The sequence below is a fragment of the Mustela nigripes genome, chromosome 12 (genome assembly GCF_022355385.1).
Source record: "Mustela nigripes isolate SB6536 chromosome 12, MUSNIG.SB6536, whole genome shotgun sequence".
Classification (NCBI taxonomy): Eukaryota; Metazoa; Chordata; class Mammalia; order Carnivora; family Mustelidae; genus Mustela; species Mustela nigripes.
The window spans coordinates 146,119,399-146,137,553 of record NC_081568.1 but is presented as its reverse complement, the minus strand read 5'-3'; the positions used below and the strand labels follow the sequence as shown (position 1 = coordinate 146,137,553).

General features: G+C 48.1%; 1 protein-coding gene across 1 annotated transcript in view; it reads left to right on the top strand.

Annotated features, from left to right (window-relative positions):
* The window catches only part of COL23A1 (collagen type XXIII alpha 1 chain), a 313,942-nt gene that overhangs the window by 247,408 nt on the left and 48,379 nt on the right, over window positions 1-18,155 (top strand). Inside the window, exon 3 of the mRNA XM_059416135.1 lies at window positions 5,981-6,025. Coding sequence (XP_059272118.1) covers window positions 5,981-6,025 — 45 coding nt within the window. The remainder of the gene's footprint in view (window positions 1-5,980; window positions 6,026-18,155) is intronic.

Sequence of the window (18,155 nt, the reverse complement as noted above, 5' to 3'; positions counted from 1 at the left end):
TGTTAGCCCAGGCAGGAAATGAGCAGGGAGAACACTCTCCTTTCCCTGAGCAAGAGATTCCAACTCCTAGGTTGGTCTGAAACTTGTAAAACAAAATGATCTGGGGAGATGTTTTTGTGATCTGGTCTTAGCAGCTCAAATCCAGGGACCTCCCTTGCCTCCTCTGCTCAGCGCATAACCCCACAATGGCCCCAGGGCCTTGGGTAACCACAAAGAGCTCCAGATTGAAGGCCCAGGGTGTTCAGTCCAGATGGCCCCCAGGCTCCTTCCTAGAGTTCTGGGAAGAGGGTCAGAGAAAGGGGCCCCCAGTGCCTTTGAGAAGGGCCTGGTCCTAAGGCTGCAGGAGGCTCTGGACATGACCTGGAATAGTGATAAGAACTTGGCCTTGGTCACAATGACTGAGGACTTCAGAGGACATGTGCTCCACCTGGGTTCAAATCCCTGTTCTGCTATCTCCTCGCTGTGTGACCTCAGGGACACCACTGTGCCCCATGACTACACAGTGCCAGGCTCTCTGTAGATACTCAGCAGCAGATGGTCATCAGCCACGCTGCCAGTGACATTTCTGTGGTCAACAGAGGCCAGCCTGACTTCACACTTGAGCTCTGGCGCTTGGGAGCTGAGAACCCTGGGAGCATTCCTTTTTTTTGTTTGTTTTAACTTTGGTAAAATCCACACCACATAAAATTGACCATTTTAACTGTTTTTAAGTGTCATTAGGTATATCCATGGGGCTGTTCAACTGTTACTGTGATCGATTCCCGGAACTTTTTCATCCTCCCTAACAAAAGCCCTGTCCCCCTTAAACACTGATTACTGTCTCTGCCACCCAGCCCCTGGCTGCTTTCTGTCCCTCTGAATTTGACGACTCCAGGCACCTCGCGTAAGGGCAATGAATCATACAGTATTTGTCTTTTTGCGACCTGCGTATTTCACTTAGCATGACTTCCTCACATTTCATCCGTGGTGTGGTGTGCGTCAGAATGCCCTTCTTTTTCTAAGACTGAACAATATTCCGTTGTGTGTACACAGCACATTTTCTTCATCTCTTCACCCATCTGTGGACATTTGGGTTCCTCTGCCTTTTGGTTGTTACCTCTGGCAACATTTCTTGACGACTCCTTTTCCCCAGTTGAGAAGAGAGTCAAAGGGATTAAAGCACTTTCTAGAACTGTATAGAGATTCAGTAAGATGAATTGCACCAAAGCCTCTGCCCTAGGAGGAGCATGGGAGGGGCCAAGGACTGGGTGACCTGAGGAACACGGGGGTCTGGGCAGCTTCCCCCAACATGTCCGGGCCATTTATTACAGTGGATGTTGCTAGAGAGGGAGTCCTAGAGGAGGTTGAGGCCAGAGACGCTCAAGAGGCCACCAGATTGAGAACCACATCCTCAGGCTTCAGACCTCCATAAGAGCCTGTCCAGGTGTGGGACCCACGTTGGATCTGGTCATGGCGTGTGAGTTCTCCAGCCCAACCAGAGACGAGATGTTTATGGGCTACAAATGGTTCCATATTGTCTGGCTTTGAACGGTGCTTGAGAAAACCATCATCCTCTGTGGTTACTTACTGGGCAGATGGTCATCACAGGCATCCAAAGTCATTTGCTGCAAGCTGGAGCCCAGGTTCCGGGATTTAATTGAGAAACTCCATCCCCAGGCCATGCAAGCCCTACCTCCTGGTCCCCAGGTCCCCAGACGGTCTGTGAACCATGTAGGGACATGGAAAATCCCCAACTGGCCTTGCATTGGCACTCAGACCCTGCCCACAAAGTCACTGGCCTGCAGCTCCTGTGACTCAGGCTTTACCCGCCCTGGGGAACACACACGAGCTCATTGACAGCAGGGCTCCATGTTCCAAAGACCCGTACAGCCTGTGACTTGTTGGGACCCCACATAGGCACCACTTCTCTGCCCCCAGTCTGTTACGTATGCTTCCAGCTCTTCGGTATAATATTTTGGCATAGCAGCTGTCATTCCATCACCCCTAAAATTCCATCCACATGGGTCACGTCCCAGAGAGGTTGAGTAATCTGCCCCAGGTAAACAGCTTCCATATCAATCATGTCTTTCCTGTCCTCGGGTTGGTCTCTGTTGCCCACAACTTTTGGAGGGATACCTCACAGATGCCCCTGTGGCAGCCAGGGTCCCTACAGCTCTGTGGGTCCCAGGAGAACGGCACCATCTGGGCTTCATCATGTGCAGATTTTCCAGCTGGAACCGTTTTCCCAACAGCATCCTTGGGCAAGACTTGTCCTCCCCCTCAAAGCCTCAGTTTTCCCATCTGTACATAGCAGGATAATCAAGACCGACTCCCAGATGCATCCCAGGGCAGCCTGAATGTCTGAGTGTGTGCTGGCAGTGGGAGAGGTTTTCCCACTGGAGAAGGGAAAGAAGAAAGACAGCAAGGAGAAAGTTCTAGGGCAAACTGTGGGGCCAGGGGCCTGCTTTTGCCTGTTTGGAAAAAGGGTTGACCAGTTGTCAGTTTGTGAGTTGTTCACACGGAGTCCTCTGGTATCAGGTTTGGGTTGGCCTGGGAGAGCCTGGAATGAGCATCAAGCTCATTCTCCTTCTCGACCTAGGCCCTTTCAGTTGGCAGTACTGTCTGACGTGCTGGGCCTCAGCCCCACAGGCCCTGGATGCCTGGGGATACCCAGGCCCTGCCCCACTCCAGGTCTGCTGGGAACTTCCCCAAAGGCTCTGGGAGGCGGGGCACTGCACCCTGCCTGGACAGCTGCTGGCCTGCAATCACCCCTCCTCGTCGGGCCCTCTGCCTAACCATGCCACCCAGGTGAACCACCAGACAAATCCATTTGTTCAGCCGCCTCAGCGAAGGCAAATGTCTTCATCTGGCTTGAGTTACGCAGACAGAGAATTTTATAGTCGTACCCAGTAATGACCAGCAGGAAACCGTGGTGTGCTTTAGCTTTCAGACTGGCTCACTGTCCCAGTTGTGGGCCCCTTTCCTGCTGTGTCCCTCATCTCAGCCTGAGACCCAAGGCAGGCAGCCTTGGTGAGCCGAGCTCAAGCTTCTGTGGCCTGGTGAAAGCCCGGAAGGAGTGAGTGACCAGCGCTCCAGGCCTTGTGAGTGAAAGTGGGCCTTTTCCCTCCTACAGGCAGAGAAACATGATGCTGTATGTGCCAGGGGGGTTCCCATTCCCACACCCTCGCTCTCCCTGAAAACAGATGTGTCCAGAGAGGAGAAAGGGCCTAAGACCAGGCCAGCTGCATCCAGGAGCTGGGGAGGAGACCAAGACGTATATTTTGACCACTGTCGGCCTGACTTGTTGGTGAGATCTACATGGAGATGTTAAGTTGGCAGGTGACCAAGCAGCGTGGGCTCACCTGAGGTCATGGACCTGGACATGCTCATAAGCTGCAAATCCCTCACCAGGGTGAAGAGCTGTTGTCTGTTCAGAGAGTGCCAGAATCTCGGCCATGCCAAGTCAACAAAGCCCATGGGCAATTCCAGCTCAAGACTCAAGGTTTGTGTCTGGTATTGAGCAACTATGAGGACCACGTGACTGGCAGGAATTTCTGAGCTCAAAACTCAGGTCTGCTTCACTGATACAGTCAAATGACCTTCAACAGAGGCACCAAGACTATCCAATGGGAAAAAGACAGTCTCTTCAACAGAAGGTGCTGGGGAAACTGAATATCCACATGCAAAAGAATGACATGGGGCCCTTACCTCACACCATAGACAAAAATCAACTCAAAAGGTTAAAAAAGCAACAAAAGCGAAAATAGGCAAATTGGACTACATCAAAGTTTAAAACTCCCAGGCAGCAAGGAAACCATCAACAGAATGCCTAGGCAACTTACAGCATGGGAGATGATACTTGCAAACCACGTGTCTGATAAGGAGTTAATACCCAGCATGTGGAACTCTGACAGCTCAACAACAAAAATCCAACTACAAAATGGGCGATGACTAGACATTTCTCCAAAGAAGATACACACATACAGATGGCCAACAGGCATATGAAGAGATGCTCAACATTGCTAATTACTAAGGAAGGACAAATTAAAACCATAATGCAGTATCACGTCATACCTCTGAGGGCCGCCAAGACCAAAAAACAAAACAAAGCAAACAAACAAAAAACCAGAACAAACTAAAAATCCAAATGTCAGGGAGGCAATGGAGAAATTGAAGGCTTCATTGGTGGGAATGTCAAATGGTGGTGTCAGCAGAGGAAACAATATGGAGCTTCCTCCAAAAATTAAAAATGGGATTACTGTGTGACCCAGCAATCCTGCTTGTAGGTATATATCCAGAAGCATTGGAAATAGGGTGTTGAGAAGGTTGCACACCTGTGTTCATCCCAGCACTATTCACAGTAGACAATGCAAGCATCCATGACCCGATGAGATGAATGGATGAAGAAAACATGGTACATATGTATGATCAACCCCAGGCACCTGCAAAGGTTTCAGGGTGTAACATGCCAGGAAGCACCCCCTCCACATCCAGAGGACTCTTTCTTCTTTCTCTTCCTTGAAGACCCTCCCTCCTTCTAGAAGTGCTACTGACCGGGGCTGCTTCTGCTTTCCTGCCACGCGCTGATCCCTGGGCTGGGACGCACAGTGGACTGCTTGCTTGGAACCAGGAGGAAGGAAAATTCATACACCTGAATTTTTTAAAATTTTTTTAAAGAGTTTAGGGGCACCTGGGTGGCTCAGTGGGTTAAAACCTCTGCCTTTGGCTCAGGTCATGATCTCAGGGTCCTGGAATCGAGCCCTGCATGGGGCACTCTGCTTGGCAGGGAGCCTGCTTCCCCCCGCCCCCCACCCTCTCCCTACCTGCCTCTCTGCCTACTGTGATCTCTGTGTCAAATAAATAAACTCTTTAAAAAAAATTTTTTTAAAGAGTTTATTTGTTTGAGAGAGGGAGGGTGAGAGGAAGAAGCAGGCTCCCCGCTAAGCAGGGAGCCCGGCGCAGGGCTCTATCCCAGGACCCCACAGTCATGACCTGAGATGAAGGCAGATACTCAACCAACTGAGCCCCTCAGACGTCCACATGAATTTTTTAGTAAACTATTCTGCCGCAGACCTGATTCGTGGCCAGCCTCTGCCTCTCCGCTGTGGTTGTTGTGGGGGTTGAGGAAGGAAGTTAAGGTTGACTTATATAGGAAAGAGCAGTTCCTTGTAATACTGTCTGAGCCTGTGGATCTCTGGCCTCTGGACCCCTCCTGGGCAGCAAGCCATGGATGGGCACCACAGAGGGGGAAGGGACACATGTGTCTCAAACAGCAGCCTAGTATGGACACCTTCACTTCTGCATACCTTTTCCCCCAGCACCTGAGCAAACGTCCCCTGACTCAGGACTGGGGACTGGTCAGCATTCTCCTCCTTCAGCATCAAGGTAGCTGCGTCTGGGGACCGATGTGAGCAGAGCGGGGAAAAGGTGGAGGCAGGATGGTTCACATCACAAATTCCAGAAGGCTTTCAAAGCTATGGACGGAAGATGCTGCATGTTGGTGTGGACCTTATGTGCAATCAGTCAAGAGAAATTCATGAGCAGCTGCCCCAGGCTGTGGGGGAGGGGGTGCAGAAGGTTCTAGCAGGTGGAAGGGGGATAGGCAGTGGACAGGGCAGCTCCTGCCATTCCCAAGTTCAGGCATTTGAAGGCCACAGTAGTGTCTCTATGTAGTGTGTCGTCTCTTTTGTCTTACCTTGGGAAATATTAGAAAGTGTTCATCATGATTTGCATAAAAGGACTTCCAGCCTCAGCTTTATGCTTCTCGCAGATCCAGTTTCTAGCGGCCAACTCTTCTGCCTGTGAATTTCCAGGGAGTCCGTCTCTGGGAGTCGGGAATGACTCGGGAAAGACTGAAGACTGGATGGCGAGGGAGGGGGAGGACACGAGTGACAGGGCAGTGGGTGGGCTATGCCCCGGGGTGTCGGTGTGGGGTGCGCAGGCTGCGGTCAAGCCTGCTGGCTTCCCTTCTCAATCAGTCTGTCCTTCTTCTCCTGCCCAGGCCCTCCTGGACGGCGCGGCAAGGCTGGAAGAAGAGGCGACCCCGGTGAGTCCCCAGTTTTCGTGGTTTCCAAATCCAGGCCTGGAAGTCTGCCCTTGACCTGAGATCTGGTGGGAGGTACCAGTCCCCGCCCTGCCCCAAAACTCGGGATGCTCGGACCTGGGGCCTGGCCTTCCTCTCCCTTCCAGCTGGCCACTGTCCCCCAAGTTGTGGGTCCAGGACTGCTTTCCTTGGCTTCTCGGCATCCACAGTTCCAGGGATGGTCCCCTTGTGCCCTTGGCCACTCTCAGAAGGTCACCGTCAGCTCCTGAAATGTCCTCTTGCCATTGTGAGGGCTGCTGATGGCTCTCCTGCGTATGTCCCCTGCCCTCCCCAGACCTGGACTGTCCTTTCCTGACTCCTCCACCTCCCTTCCATACAACCCGCAGACTCACCTCTACTTGCTCCCCCCTTCCCCCACCGACACAAGCTGTCCTCCGGCTCCTCGTCTCAGGGAGACCTCTGGCCACCACTTCCCCGAGCAGACCCTGGGCCAGCATCCTCTACTTCTCCCTTCCCCATTCCTACACCAAGTCTTAGTCAGTCTCCCACTCAGTACGCCTTGGACGCATGCCCCCTTCTGTCCATGCCAACACTGCCTCTCAGGACTCTCCCCTCTCCTCCCACTATGTCCCCCACCTCCAGCCTCACCCCATCTGGACTCTCAGCCCAAGTTCATCACCCTCTGTCCTTCCAGCTAGAGAAAGCCTTCTCGAACCTGGCTGGCTGGGGCCATCACCTGAGTCTTCAGAGCCTAGCACACGGCAGGCTCAGGGAAGGCAGGTGCCCAGAACAGGGAAGGAATGAACGCACACATGCTCAGTCCCTAAGCACCTTCACCAGGACCCCAGGCAGATTGCACCCCAGGGAGAAATGGGAGCCCCTTCTGTCTGTGCCTCAGAGTCTTCTCCCAGGCCCTGGGTGCAGGCTTCCTGCCCCCGGTACCACTGTGGGCTTGCTTTATATAATTCCTTATACAGAGGACTTCCAGATAAACCCCCTAGAGTTCACTGCCAGGAAACGCCCTTCATGGATCTCTGCTCGCTTTGACTTCCAGAGCTGAAGTCTGTTTTGTGTTTGATTGCTGGGACTTTCCTTTACTCTGGGTTTTGTGTGTAATTAACCCCCCCACCACCAACACACGTACTGCCGGCTTTCCAAAAACATACTCCATCACTCCGTTCTCCTTTCTCGCCTTGTAAAAGGTCTCATTGCATTTTATTGTAAGCTTCTGATGTCCTTTTTGGAAGGAAATGAGGAATATTTAGTGACTTTTTTTTTAGGATGAAGTGTAATATTACTCAGCTTCCTCAAAAAAGCATTTAGAATTTGGCCTCCACTTGAAAACAGTCTAAAAGTCACAGGAAGACAAGGATTTACTGGGCTCTGGACTGGGTTTTTCCAAGTCCTTCATCTCATGTGACCCTCACAGAGCTCTGCAAAAGATAAAAATATGTTATCATTCCCATTTTGCAGATAAGGAAACTGAGGCTCCCAGGGGATGAGTGTCTTGTGTGAGGTCAGCTGCTGGACAGGGGGTGGGCGGCCCTTCCTCCTTTCACTTTTCCCCCTTTCCCACGCGGGGGTCCTGATTCTCTGCCTTTTGGGGAATGGTGCAAGCCACGCAGAGCAGATGTCCCTCTCAGATTAGCTTTGGCAGGTGGGGAGGCCCCCTGTTTATTTCCAGATAGTTTCGTGTACATGCATCCTGGCTTTGGCAACTTCCCTCGCACAAACCAGGCCTTTTCCTGCATCCCTGGGAGAAAGGCTCTTTTTGTCTGGTGGGCCGATATCCGGCCAAGATGCCTTTCCCTGCTGCTGCCGCAGCCCCAGACCTGCAGACTGAACTCACCCTGTCCCTGGGGTTCTTTGCCTAGAAAACAGCTCCTGAGCCCTGCAGTGTTTATGCATAGCCCCATCATAATGGAATGGATTTCTCATCTCCCCCACTTCACAGCCCGAGAAGCTCAATACTGCGTTTGCACTTGGGTCCACTTTCTAGGAACCTTGGGCAGGATCCTTTTTAAATCCAGACCCGCCTTTCCCCAAGACCGTCCATTCTCCCCAGTTCCCCCTCCCCCAGATACCTCCCTCTGTGCCAGCATTTCTGTACCTGGTTGCAGGAGGGAGGGGATCTGCTCTGCACACTTGTCCTTCGCCACCAAAGTGGGATCTCCTCAGAGCCAGCACTGGACCCCTAGGCACTCAGGAGAGGGTCGGTAAAGAGACAGTTCAGTAGGTTAAAGAGAGGGTCGGTGATTGACAGGAAAGAGGGAGGAAAGGGAGTAGGAAGCGAGAAAAAGAGACTGGTGGGCCAGGATGGATAAAGGGTTAGGAGACTGGAAGACACGAGGACAAAGGCATCGAAAGCTGCTTGGCTGGTGTCCATGCTACACCACACCTGCGGAGACAAATGGAGGAACTCACCCCATCTTTGCAGCTGTCAGCCTTAGACCTGCTATCTCAGAGCTAGGGTCCTATTGTCATTGCTGTTGCTTTAAATAGATTTGTGTATTTATTAGTGGCAGTATGCATTTGAAAGCATGTCTGTGTGCAGAAGAGATTTATTTATTCTGCTAACGATGCCCCCTTTGCATTTGGATTTACGGACACTGAATTGCTCCATGTGCATTCTCCAGGAGTCTAGGGCGCTGAGGATGGGGAACAGTTCCATGAGTCCCATTGAAAAATTCTAGAACAGGAGCCATATAGTTCGCAAATGACTGTAAGAAGATAATCATTTAATACTTTGTGTTCTGATTCATACAACAATGTTCTCTTCATTTGTTCAGTGGTCCATGGAGACCACTTGGCCAGGGAATGCAATTCACTTCCTGCCCTGGCCCGTGGAGAGGGTGGGGGGCAGGGCAGTTCTTAGATCTCAGAGTTCCAGAAGTTTCTGGGATTTAAAAACTAGGACTTACGGGCGCCTGTGTGGTTCAGTCATTAAGTGTCTGCCTTTGGCTCGGGTCATGATCCCAGAGCCCTGGGATGGAGCCCCATATTTGGCTCCCTGCTCGGCAGGAGGCCTGCTTCTCCATCTCCCGTTCTCCCTGCTTGTGTTCCCTCTCTCACTGTGTCTCTATCAAATAAATAAATAAATTCTTTAAGAAAAAAAAAAAAAGGGCGGGGGGGACTAGGACTTGAAAGGATAGCTACATATCAGCTCTACTACAATCATGCAGGTCTGCCTTGCCGTGTCATGCTGGGGTTCTTAATCTATCCTGACCCCAAAAAAACCCTTTCGAAAAGATTTCTTCGGGGTGCCTGGTGGTTTAGTAGGTTAAAGCTTCTGCCTTCGGCTCAGGTCATGATCCCAGGGTCCTGGGATGAAGCCCCACATTGGGCTCTCTGCGTGGCAGTGAGCCTGCTTTCCCCCGCCCCGCCACGCTCTGCCTGCCTCTCTGCCTACTTGTGATCTCTCTCTGTCAAATAAATAAAATCTTTAAAAATAAATTAAAAATAAATAAATAAAAGATTTCTTCTTCCAGTGGAAGAAGCACTTCTGGAATGATAGAGTAAGAACCTCCGAAAATCTGCATAAAAAGCAGCAAGAACACCAGAAGTAAAAATGGACCTTTTCAGAACTCTGGAAATTAATGTCTGGTAACAACCCAAGAAGTGTTTATTCAGGACAAATATCTTGCTAAGAACAGTGAAGTTCGTAGCATTTTAACTTGCCCATTTCCCAGCCCCGTGGTAGCCTTAAAAACTATCAATCCCATAACCACAGTACCTGTGACAAATAGTGGCCACAGAAAAAAAGCAAAACATTTTGAAGGTCCATAACTGCTCATTCCCAGAGAATTGTCACTGTCAGCTTCCAGGAAAAGCCCGTACATAGCACTTGTCTTTATCTGACCTGATGTGGAACTCACTCATGGGGAAAAGCTCTGTCTGGAGTGTTTGCCAAAATCAATCAGCAGCAATTGTTTAACACTGCAGTTGTCTAAGGTAGCAGCACTAGTTAGAATAAGGAAGAAGCCAACACAAACACTTAAATGAAAATCTAGAGGATGAGCCATCCAGAGGGGCCTTGAAATGCTCCAGCACATTCCTGGGAATCTAGAAGGCACATGTGTGTGCAAGGCTGTGTACACATCCACAAAAGACCTGAGAGAGCCCTAGTATCTCACTTCTGGCTGACCTTGAAGCCCTGCTCAAATAGGAAGTGAAGGCAAAGGCAGAGTTATAACCTGGCAGAGCACTGAAGCAACACATAGCGAACCCCTTGGCACAGAACAGGAGATGTACTGAATTGAAGTATTAAAGGAAACCTCTGTCTCAGCTGACCATTAAGCTAACCAAGAGAGAATTCAGAAGCTGCGCATGACAAAGAGTACACACTTTGGAGAATTAGTCCAGGAAAACCCCAGAGCAAACAAAGAGCAACAATAATAACCAACAGCAACACAAATCCTGGAAAGGAGGATGGATATCTAATTTCCAGAGTAGCCACATTAGATTATTTTTAATGTCCAGTGTTTAACAAAAAAAAATATGAAACACGCAGAGATATAAGAAAGTATAACAATGAAAAAGGAAAAAAAAAAAAGCAGTCCATAAAAACCATCTGTGAGGGCACCTGGGTGGTTCAGTGGGTTAAAGCCTCTGCTTTCGGCTTGGGTCGTGATCCCGGGGTCCTGAGATCGAGCCCTGAGTGGGGCTCTCTGCTCAGCAGGGAGCTTGCTTCCCCCTCTCTCTCTCTCTGCCTGCCTCTCCGCCTACTTGTGATTGCTCTCTATCAAATAAATAAATAAAATCTTAAAGAAAAAAACCATCTGTGAGCCCAGTGGACTTACTTGACAAAGATTTTACTTATTTTTTTAAGACTTTATTTATTTATTTGAGAGACAGAGAGCGGGGGGAGGGGCAAGGGAAGAAGGCCAAGCAGACTCTGCTGAGGGTGGAGCTGGACACAGGGCTCGATCTCATGACCCTGAGTCACCACCTGAGCTGAAATCAAGCGTCAGACACTTAACTGACTGAGCCACCCAGGTGCCCCTAGATAAATATTTTATGTTGACTGTGATAAATTGTGTTTTAAGAACTAATGGAGGGGCGCCTGGGTGGCTCAGTGGGTTAAGCCGCTGCCTTCGGCTCAGGTCATGATCTCAAGGTCCTGGGATCGAGTCCCGCATGGGGCTCTCTGCTCAGCAGGGAGCCTGCTTCCTCCTCTCTCTCTCTGCCTGCCTCTCTGCCTACTTGTGATCTCTCTCTGTCAAATAAATAAATAAAATCTTTAAAAAAAAAAAAAAGAACTAATGGAAACCAAGTCTAAAGAATTAAAGGAAAGCAGAACAGTTATGTGCCACCAAATGGAGACAGACTATCAATAGAGAGATAGAAAGTATTAAAAAAAAAAAGGTAGAAATTCTGAAACTGTAAATTACAATAACTGAAATGAAAAAATTCACTGAAGAGTCTCAACAGAGGGTTTGGGCTGGTAGAAGAAAGAATCAGCAAACTCGAAGATAGGTTAGTTGAGATGATCCTGTCTAAGAAAGACAAAGAAGAAAGAATGAAGAAAAATGAAAAGTCTCAGAGCCCTGTGAGACCCCGTCAAGTATGCCAACGTACATGTAATTGAGACCTCAGAAGAAAAGAAGAGAAAGAGGCAGAAAGAATATGTGAAGAAATAGTGGCCAAAACCTTCTCAAACAGAAACAAAAAATGCTATTTTATATATCCAAGAAGCTTAACAAACTCCAGATAAGATAAACTCGAAGAGATCCACACCTAAGCACATCACAACCACATTGCCAAAAGCAAAAAAGGAAGAGAGAATCTTGAAAGCAGCAAGAGAACAAGGACTCAGCACAGAAAAGGAATCCTTGATAAGATTAATAGCTGATTTCTTTTCATGAAATCAGCTATTAATAAAAATCATGAAAGCCAAAAGTCAATGGGGATGACATATTCAGAGTGGTGAAAGAAATAAAAACTGTTAACAGAGAAATCTATAGCAAACATATATTTCAAAAGCAAAAGAGAAATTAAGACATGCCCAAATAAACAAAAAAGTGGAGAGAATTTATTTCTATCAACCTGTCCTATAAGCAGGTCTGTAGGGATTCTTTCAATCTGAAGTGAAAGGACATTAGACAGTAATTTATTTTTTAAAAAGATTTATTTATTTATTGGAGGGGGAGTTGGGGGGAGGGGCAGAGGGAGAGGGAGAAGCAGATTCCCCCCTGAGCTTGGAGCCTGACATAGCACTCAATCCCAAAACCCTGAGGTCATGACTTGAGCCAAAACCAAGAGTCAGCTGCCCAACTGACCTACCACCAGGCACCCCTAGACAGTAATTTAAATCCACATACAGAAATAAAGAGCTTCATGAGGTAGCTACATAGGTATATATAAAAGACAGTATATAAATGTATTTTTATTTGTTACTTTTTGCGCTCTTCTGATTTAAAAGCCAGCTGTGTAAAGCAATAATGATAAAATTGTGTTGATGGGCTAATGGTGTATAAAATAGTCATGTTATAAAAATACAAAGAAGGAGATAACTAACATGGCTATATTGGAGCAAAGTATTTGTTTGTAATTAAAAGTAAATTGTTGTGGTGCCTGGGTGTCTCAGTTAAGTGTCTGCGTTTGGTTTATGTCCTAGAGTCCTGGGATCATGTCTGCTTCTCCCTCTCCCTCTGGCCCTCTGCCTGCTTATGCAAGCTCTCTCTCAAATAAATAAATAAAATCTTAAAAAAAAAAAGTAAATTGTTATTCATCCAAACCAAATTATTTATTAAGATGATAATTATAAACCCCAGGACAACCACTAAGAAAATTATTCCAGAAGTATGGCAAGAGAAACAAAAGAATTAAAATAGTATGCTAGAAAATATCTATTTAACAAAAAGAAGCAATAATAGGTAATAGAGAAACAAAAAAGACATAAAACCTAGAGAAATTAAATATCAAATTGGCACACCTGAATCCTGCATTAAAGGTAAATGGATTTTAAAAAAACCCAAATACCCAGAGAATTCCTAAGAAAGAACAAAGCCAGAGGCATCATGCTTCCTGATTTCAAACTATACTATAAAACTACAGTAGTCAAAACAGTATGGTACCGGTATTAAAACAGACACCTTTAGGCACATAGACCAATGAAACAGAATCCAGAGTCCAGAGATAAACCCACCAATGGAGCACAATGGTTCCAGTTTCTCCACATCCTTATTAACACTTGTTATTTTTTTATAGTAGCCATTCTATCTAATGGATGTGAGGTGATGTCTCATTGTGGTCTTGATTTGCATTGCCTTCTTGATGATGATGTTGAGTGCCTTTTGGATCACATTCTTTACTTACTTACTTACTTACTTATATAAAGAATCCTCAGGGGCACCTGAGTGGCTCAGCGGTCAAGCATCTGCCTTTGGCTCAGGTCGTGATCCCAGAGTCCTGGGATCGAGCCCCATGTTGGGCTTGCTGCTCAGGGGGGAGCCTGCCTCTCCCTCTCTCTTTGTCCCTCCTCCCACTCCTGCTCGCTCACACGCGCTCTAATAAATAAATAAAATCTTAAAAAAAAAAAAATAGAATCCACAGAGGAGTGCCTGGGTGGCTCAGTCAGTTGGGCGGCCAACTTGATTTCAGCTCAGATCATGATCTCAGGGTCCTGGGATTGAGCCCCACATCAGGCTCCACACCCGGTATGGAACCTACTTAAAACAATCATGAAAACAACAAAAGTCCAATGGATTTGCTTTCCACTCGGACTTCTCATCGGTACCCCTGCCTGCCCTGCACAGCATAATGAGCAGGGTGATTTCTAGAGTCAGCCTCCATGCCCAGGCTGGCCTTTCGGACCCTGAATCTCAGGGAGGCATCCTTACCCCTGACCGTGCTGCCCAAAATGCTGGGGGCGGGGGGCGGGCACCTTCTGAGGTCCCATCTCAACAGGATGCTCCTCAGACCTGCTGTTCAGTTAGGGTCGGTTCTGCAACATGAGTGAAAACCACAAAAAACTACCAGCTGTGCTTCTCTTCCCCCTGCAATCTAAGGGGTGTGTGAGGGCACGTGCATGTGTGTCTGTGCGTGGGTGTGCCTGCCAGAGAGCATGCAAGAGAAAGAGTGAATCTGTCATTCCAGCCAGCATTTGTTTTTGGTGCCTATTAGATGTTGCTGCTGTTCTGGGCACCTTACAGATGTGTAACGTGTCCCTCAATGCTCCCTTATGGTACTGGCCAAATTAATCCAGGCCAGAGACCCAAGCTGAGTGCCGGCTCTCGGACTCATTACTGACTCTGGATTTGCCAGCCTGCAAGCCTCATGGCTTCTATCCACGAACTGAGTTTAAAAGTCCACCCAGTTTAAGGAGCAGCTGGGGGGCTCAGTCAGTTAAACAACTGCCTTTGGCTCAGGTCATGATCCTGGAGTGCTGGGATCAAGTCCTGCATGGGGCTCCCTGCTCAGCTTCTCCATCTGACCCTTCCCACTCTTGTGCTCTCTCGCTCTCTCTCTCAAATAAATAAGTAAAATCTTTAATTTAAAAAAAAAAAAAAAAAAGGCCACTCAGTTTAAAAGCCCCAGAGAAACATGGCCAAAGGTCTCTATCTTCATGGTGGGCTGGGTCTTCAAGGCACCTGCCAGGTAGGGGGAAATATTCTTCCCAGTTTGTTTTTCCAGAAGTACACCATTTGGGAAACCCTCAGGAGCTGTCTGTTCCCCAGAGGGGCAAAGAGCTCCTGGTTTGGGAACCCCTTTTGAGCTACATCAGTTCGGTTCAAGAGGCCACAGGCTCAGTGAACCCTCTACTCTGACCCATTTTATTTAGTTCCCAAGTCATCTGGCTCATATTTCACTGCCCCCCACGTTCCTGACAGCAAAGTAAATGGATGCAAGCAGTGCCTGGGACACATGTTTGAAAGCTGTGTGCGGAACGCGTGGGAGGCCCTGCAGCCAGCCTCACTTTCTTTTTTTGTTTTCATTTTATTTTATTTTATTTGAGAGAGAGAGAGAATGAATGGGGGAGGGGCAGAGGGAGAACATGGGACTCGATCCTAGGACCCTGGGATCAGGACCCTGGGATCATGACTGAAGGCATGAGCTGAAGGCAGACGCTTAACTGACTGAGCCACCCAGGCGCCCCTGGCCTCACTTTCTAAGAACAGCTCAGGGGAGCTCCTGCTCCCAAGGCAGTTTCTCTCCACCCCCTTTGTTAGGCTCAGAGTCAGACAAGCCTGGGTTCTGTCCCAATAGGAGCAGGACGTGACTCTGGGCACGGTAACCTTTCTGAGCCTGTGTTCTCATCTGTAACCTGCGACCGGGGAGGATGCAGCGGGGGTTTTGAGATGTTTGGGGAAAACCACGCAGCTCCCAACATGCACACAGAGTAGGGAGTGAGTGACGGCTCCTTTTACAGCTTCTCCTCCTGCTGCACCCCTCCCCCAGCCCCGGGCTGCACACTCAGGACGGCAGGGGCTGCACACTCAGGACGGCAGGGCGCTCACGACGATAATCACAGTCTGAGCTTTCTTTTTGTCTTCCTTCCTTTCTTCTTCTTCTTCTTTTTGATTTATTTATTTATTTGTTTGTTTATGTATTTATTTATTTGAGAGAGAGAGAGGGAGAGAGAGAACATGAGCATGAGCTGGGGGGGGGGGGGCAGAGAAAGGAGAGAATTTTAAACAGACTCCATGCTGAGCATGGAACCTGACACAGGGCTCGATCTCAGGGCCCTGAGATCAGGACCTGAGCTGAAACCAGGAGTGGGACACTCAGCTGACTGTGCCCCCCCCCCGGGCATTACCCCCACCACTGTCCCAAGTCTGAGCTTTCTTAGAGGGAGCTTAGAGGAGAATGTGAGGAAAGGCAGCCAAAGCCAGAGGACCAGACAAAAACACAGACCTCATTCCAGCCAGTTTTCAGTTAAGGCTTATTGCTTTTTCTGACTTGGTAAGCTGGACACGTGTATCCAGGGACACCAGAGAGCCCTGCAGTGGAAGGTCAGTCTCTCCTACTCTCCCACCGTCACACCCCCACACCCCCACACCCCTGGCTTCTGTCTTCCCGCCATTCTGCTCCCCTCCCCACAGGCAAGGGGATGAACATAGTCTGTGTCCACACCCAGAGATGTAGCTCGTTCATCCAAACAAAAGCCTGTTGGTTTTTTCCTTAGCTCAGATGGCTAAATAAATAGTAATACACTGTTCCATACTTTTTTAAAAATGTAACAATATTGGGACGCCTGGGTGGCCCAGTTGGTTGGACAACTGCCTTCGGCTCAGGTCATGATCCCGGAGTCCCGGGATCGAGTCCCGCATAGGGCTCCCAGTTCCACGGGGAGTCTGCTTATCTCTCTGACCTTCTCCTTGCTCATGTTCTCTCTCACTCTCTCTCTCTCTCAAATAAATAAATAAAATCTTAAAAAAAAAAAATGTAACAATACGAGGTGCCTGGGTGGCTCAGTCACTTGAGTCCCTGCTTAGGGTGGAGCCTGCTTCTCCCTCTCCTGCTCACCCTGCTTGCTCACGCTCTTTCTGTCAAGTAAATGAAATCTTACAAAAAAGAAAGAAAACATATGTAGCCTTTCCGTATGTGAAACAAAAGCAAATCTTCATTCATAATATGAGAAATGATGGTTAAAACTATAATCACAGTGGATACCCATTTGGCAATGCTAATTAGGACTTAAACTGTTTGTGCCAATTGCCACAATGATGATCCTTCTAGAAATGTATACTGTGGGTGTGTTAACATATATGTAAAATGACAGGTATATAAAAATATCCATAGCAGAACTATGGGTAGGGATGCGTGGGTGGCTCAGTGGGTTAAGCCTCTGCCTTTGGCTCAGGTCATGATCTCAGGGTCCGGGATCAAGCCCCGCATGGGGGGGGGGGTGCGTCTCTGCTCAGCAGGGTGCCTGTTTCCCCCTGTCTCTCTGCCTACCTCTCTGCCTGCTTGTGATCAAATAAATAAATAAATAATTTTTTTAAAAAAAAGAACTATAGGCAATGGCCAAAAATTAGAAATAGCACAGTGGGACAGCAGAAAGAAAGGAGGGTACGTTTCAGCTTTAAATGGAATACCACGCAGTTGTGGAAAAGACTAACGGGATTCTATATGCTCTACTGGGGAACAAGTTCCAAAGCATATTGTTACATTTTTTTTTTTAAGATTTTATTTATTTATTTCGGGGAGGGAGACGGTGCAAGCATGAGCTGTAGGTGCAATGGAGAGAGGGGCAGAGGGAGAATCCGACTTCCTGCTGAGCAGGGAGCCTGACACAGGCTCGATCGCAGGACCCTGAGATCATGACCTGAGTGGAAGGCAGACACTCAGCCTACTGAGCCACCCAGGCACCCCCAGGGCTCTTTATGTTTTCTCTGAACTCTCCCTTCATAATCTTTTGACTGTTTTTCTCTTAAGTTGTTGATGTTTTTAGAGCTGATTTGTAGGAGCATTTTTATGTCAAGGTACATTAGCCTTTGTGACCTGAGTCAGAAATATTGTTCCCACTTTCACTGTTGACTTTGCTTACAGTGCTTTCAGCCTTGTAGGCATTTGGGGTTTTATATGGTTGAATCAGACTTTGATTTTATGGCTTCTGGATTAGGGACTGTAGTTGGAAAAGCCTTCCACTCTCCACAGTTAGAAGGGAATTTTCCTCTAGGATTTTTTTTTAAGTTGAAGTTTATTTACCACGCTGTGTTAAATTAGTTTCCAAGGTACAATATAGTGATTTGACTTCTCTATAGGTTGTGTGTGCTTATTACAAGTGCAGCTACCCTCTGTCACCATGCAACATTATTACCTTATAATTGACTATATTCCCTACTGCGTACCTTTCATCCCCATGACTTATTCTTTCCATAACTGGAAGCCTGTATCTCCCACCCCCTTCACCCATCTTGCCCATCTCCCTCTTCCTCTGGCAACCACCAGTTTGTTCTCCGTATTGATGGGTCTGTTTTCCTCTAGGATTTTTATGATTTTTTTTTTAACATGTAAGTCTGATCTTTCTGGAATTTATCCTGGCTCATGCGGAGGCACGGATCCAGCTTCACTTTGTCCTGATAACCACCTGACTACCCGGCACCCTTGAGTAGCACTGCCCCTCTTCCCACGGGCTCCAGGGGCTCAGGTGGAGAGTCAGGGACAGACCACAGCATGTGGTGTAACA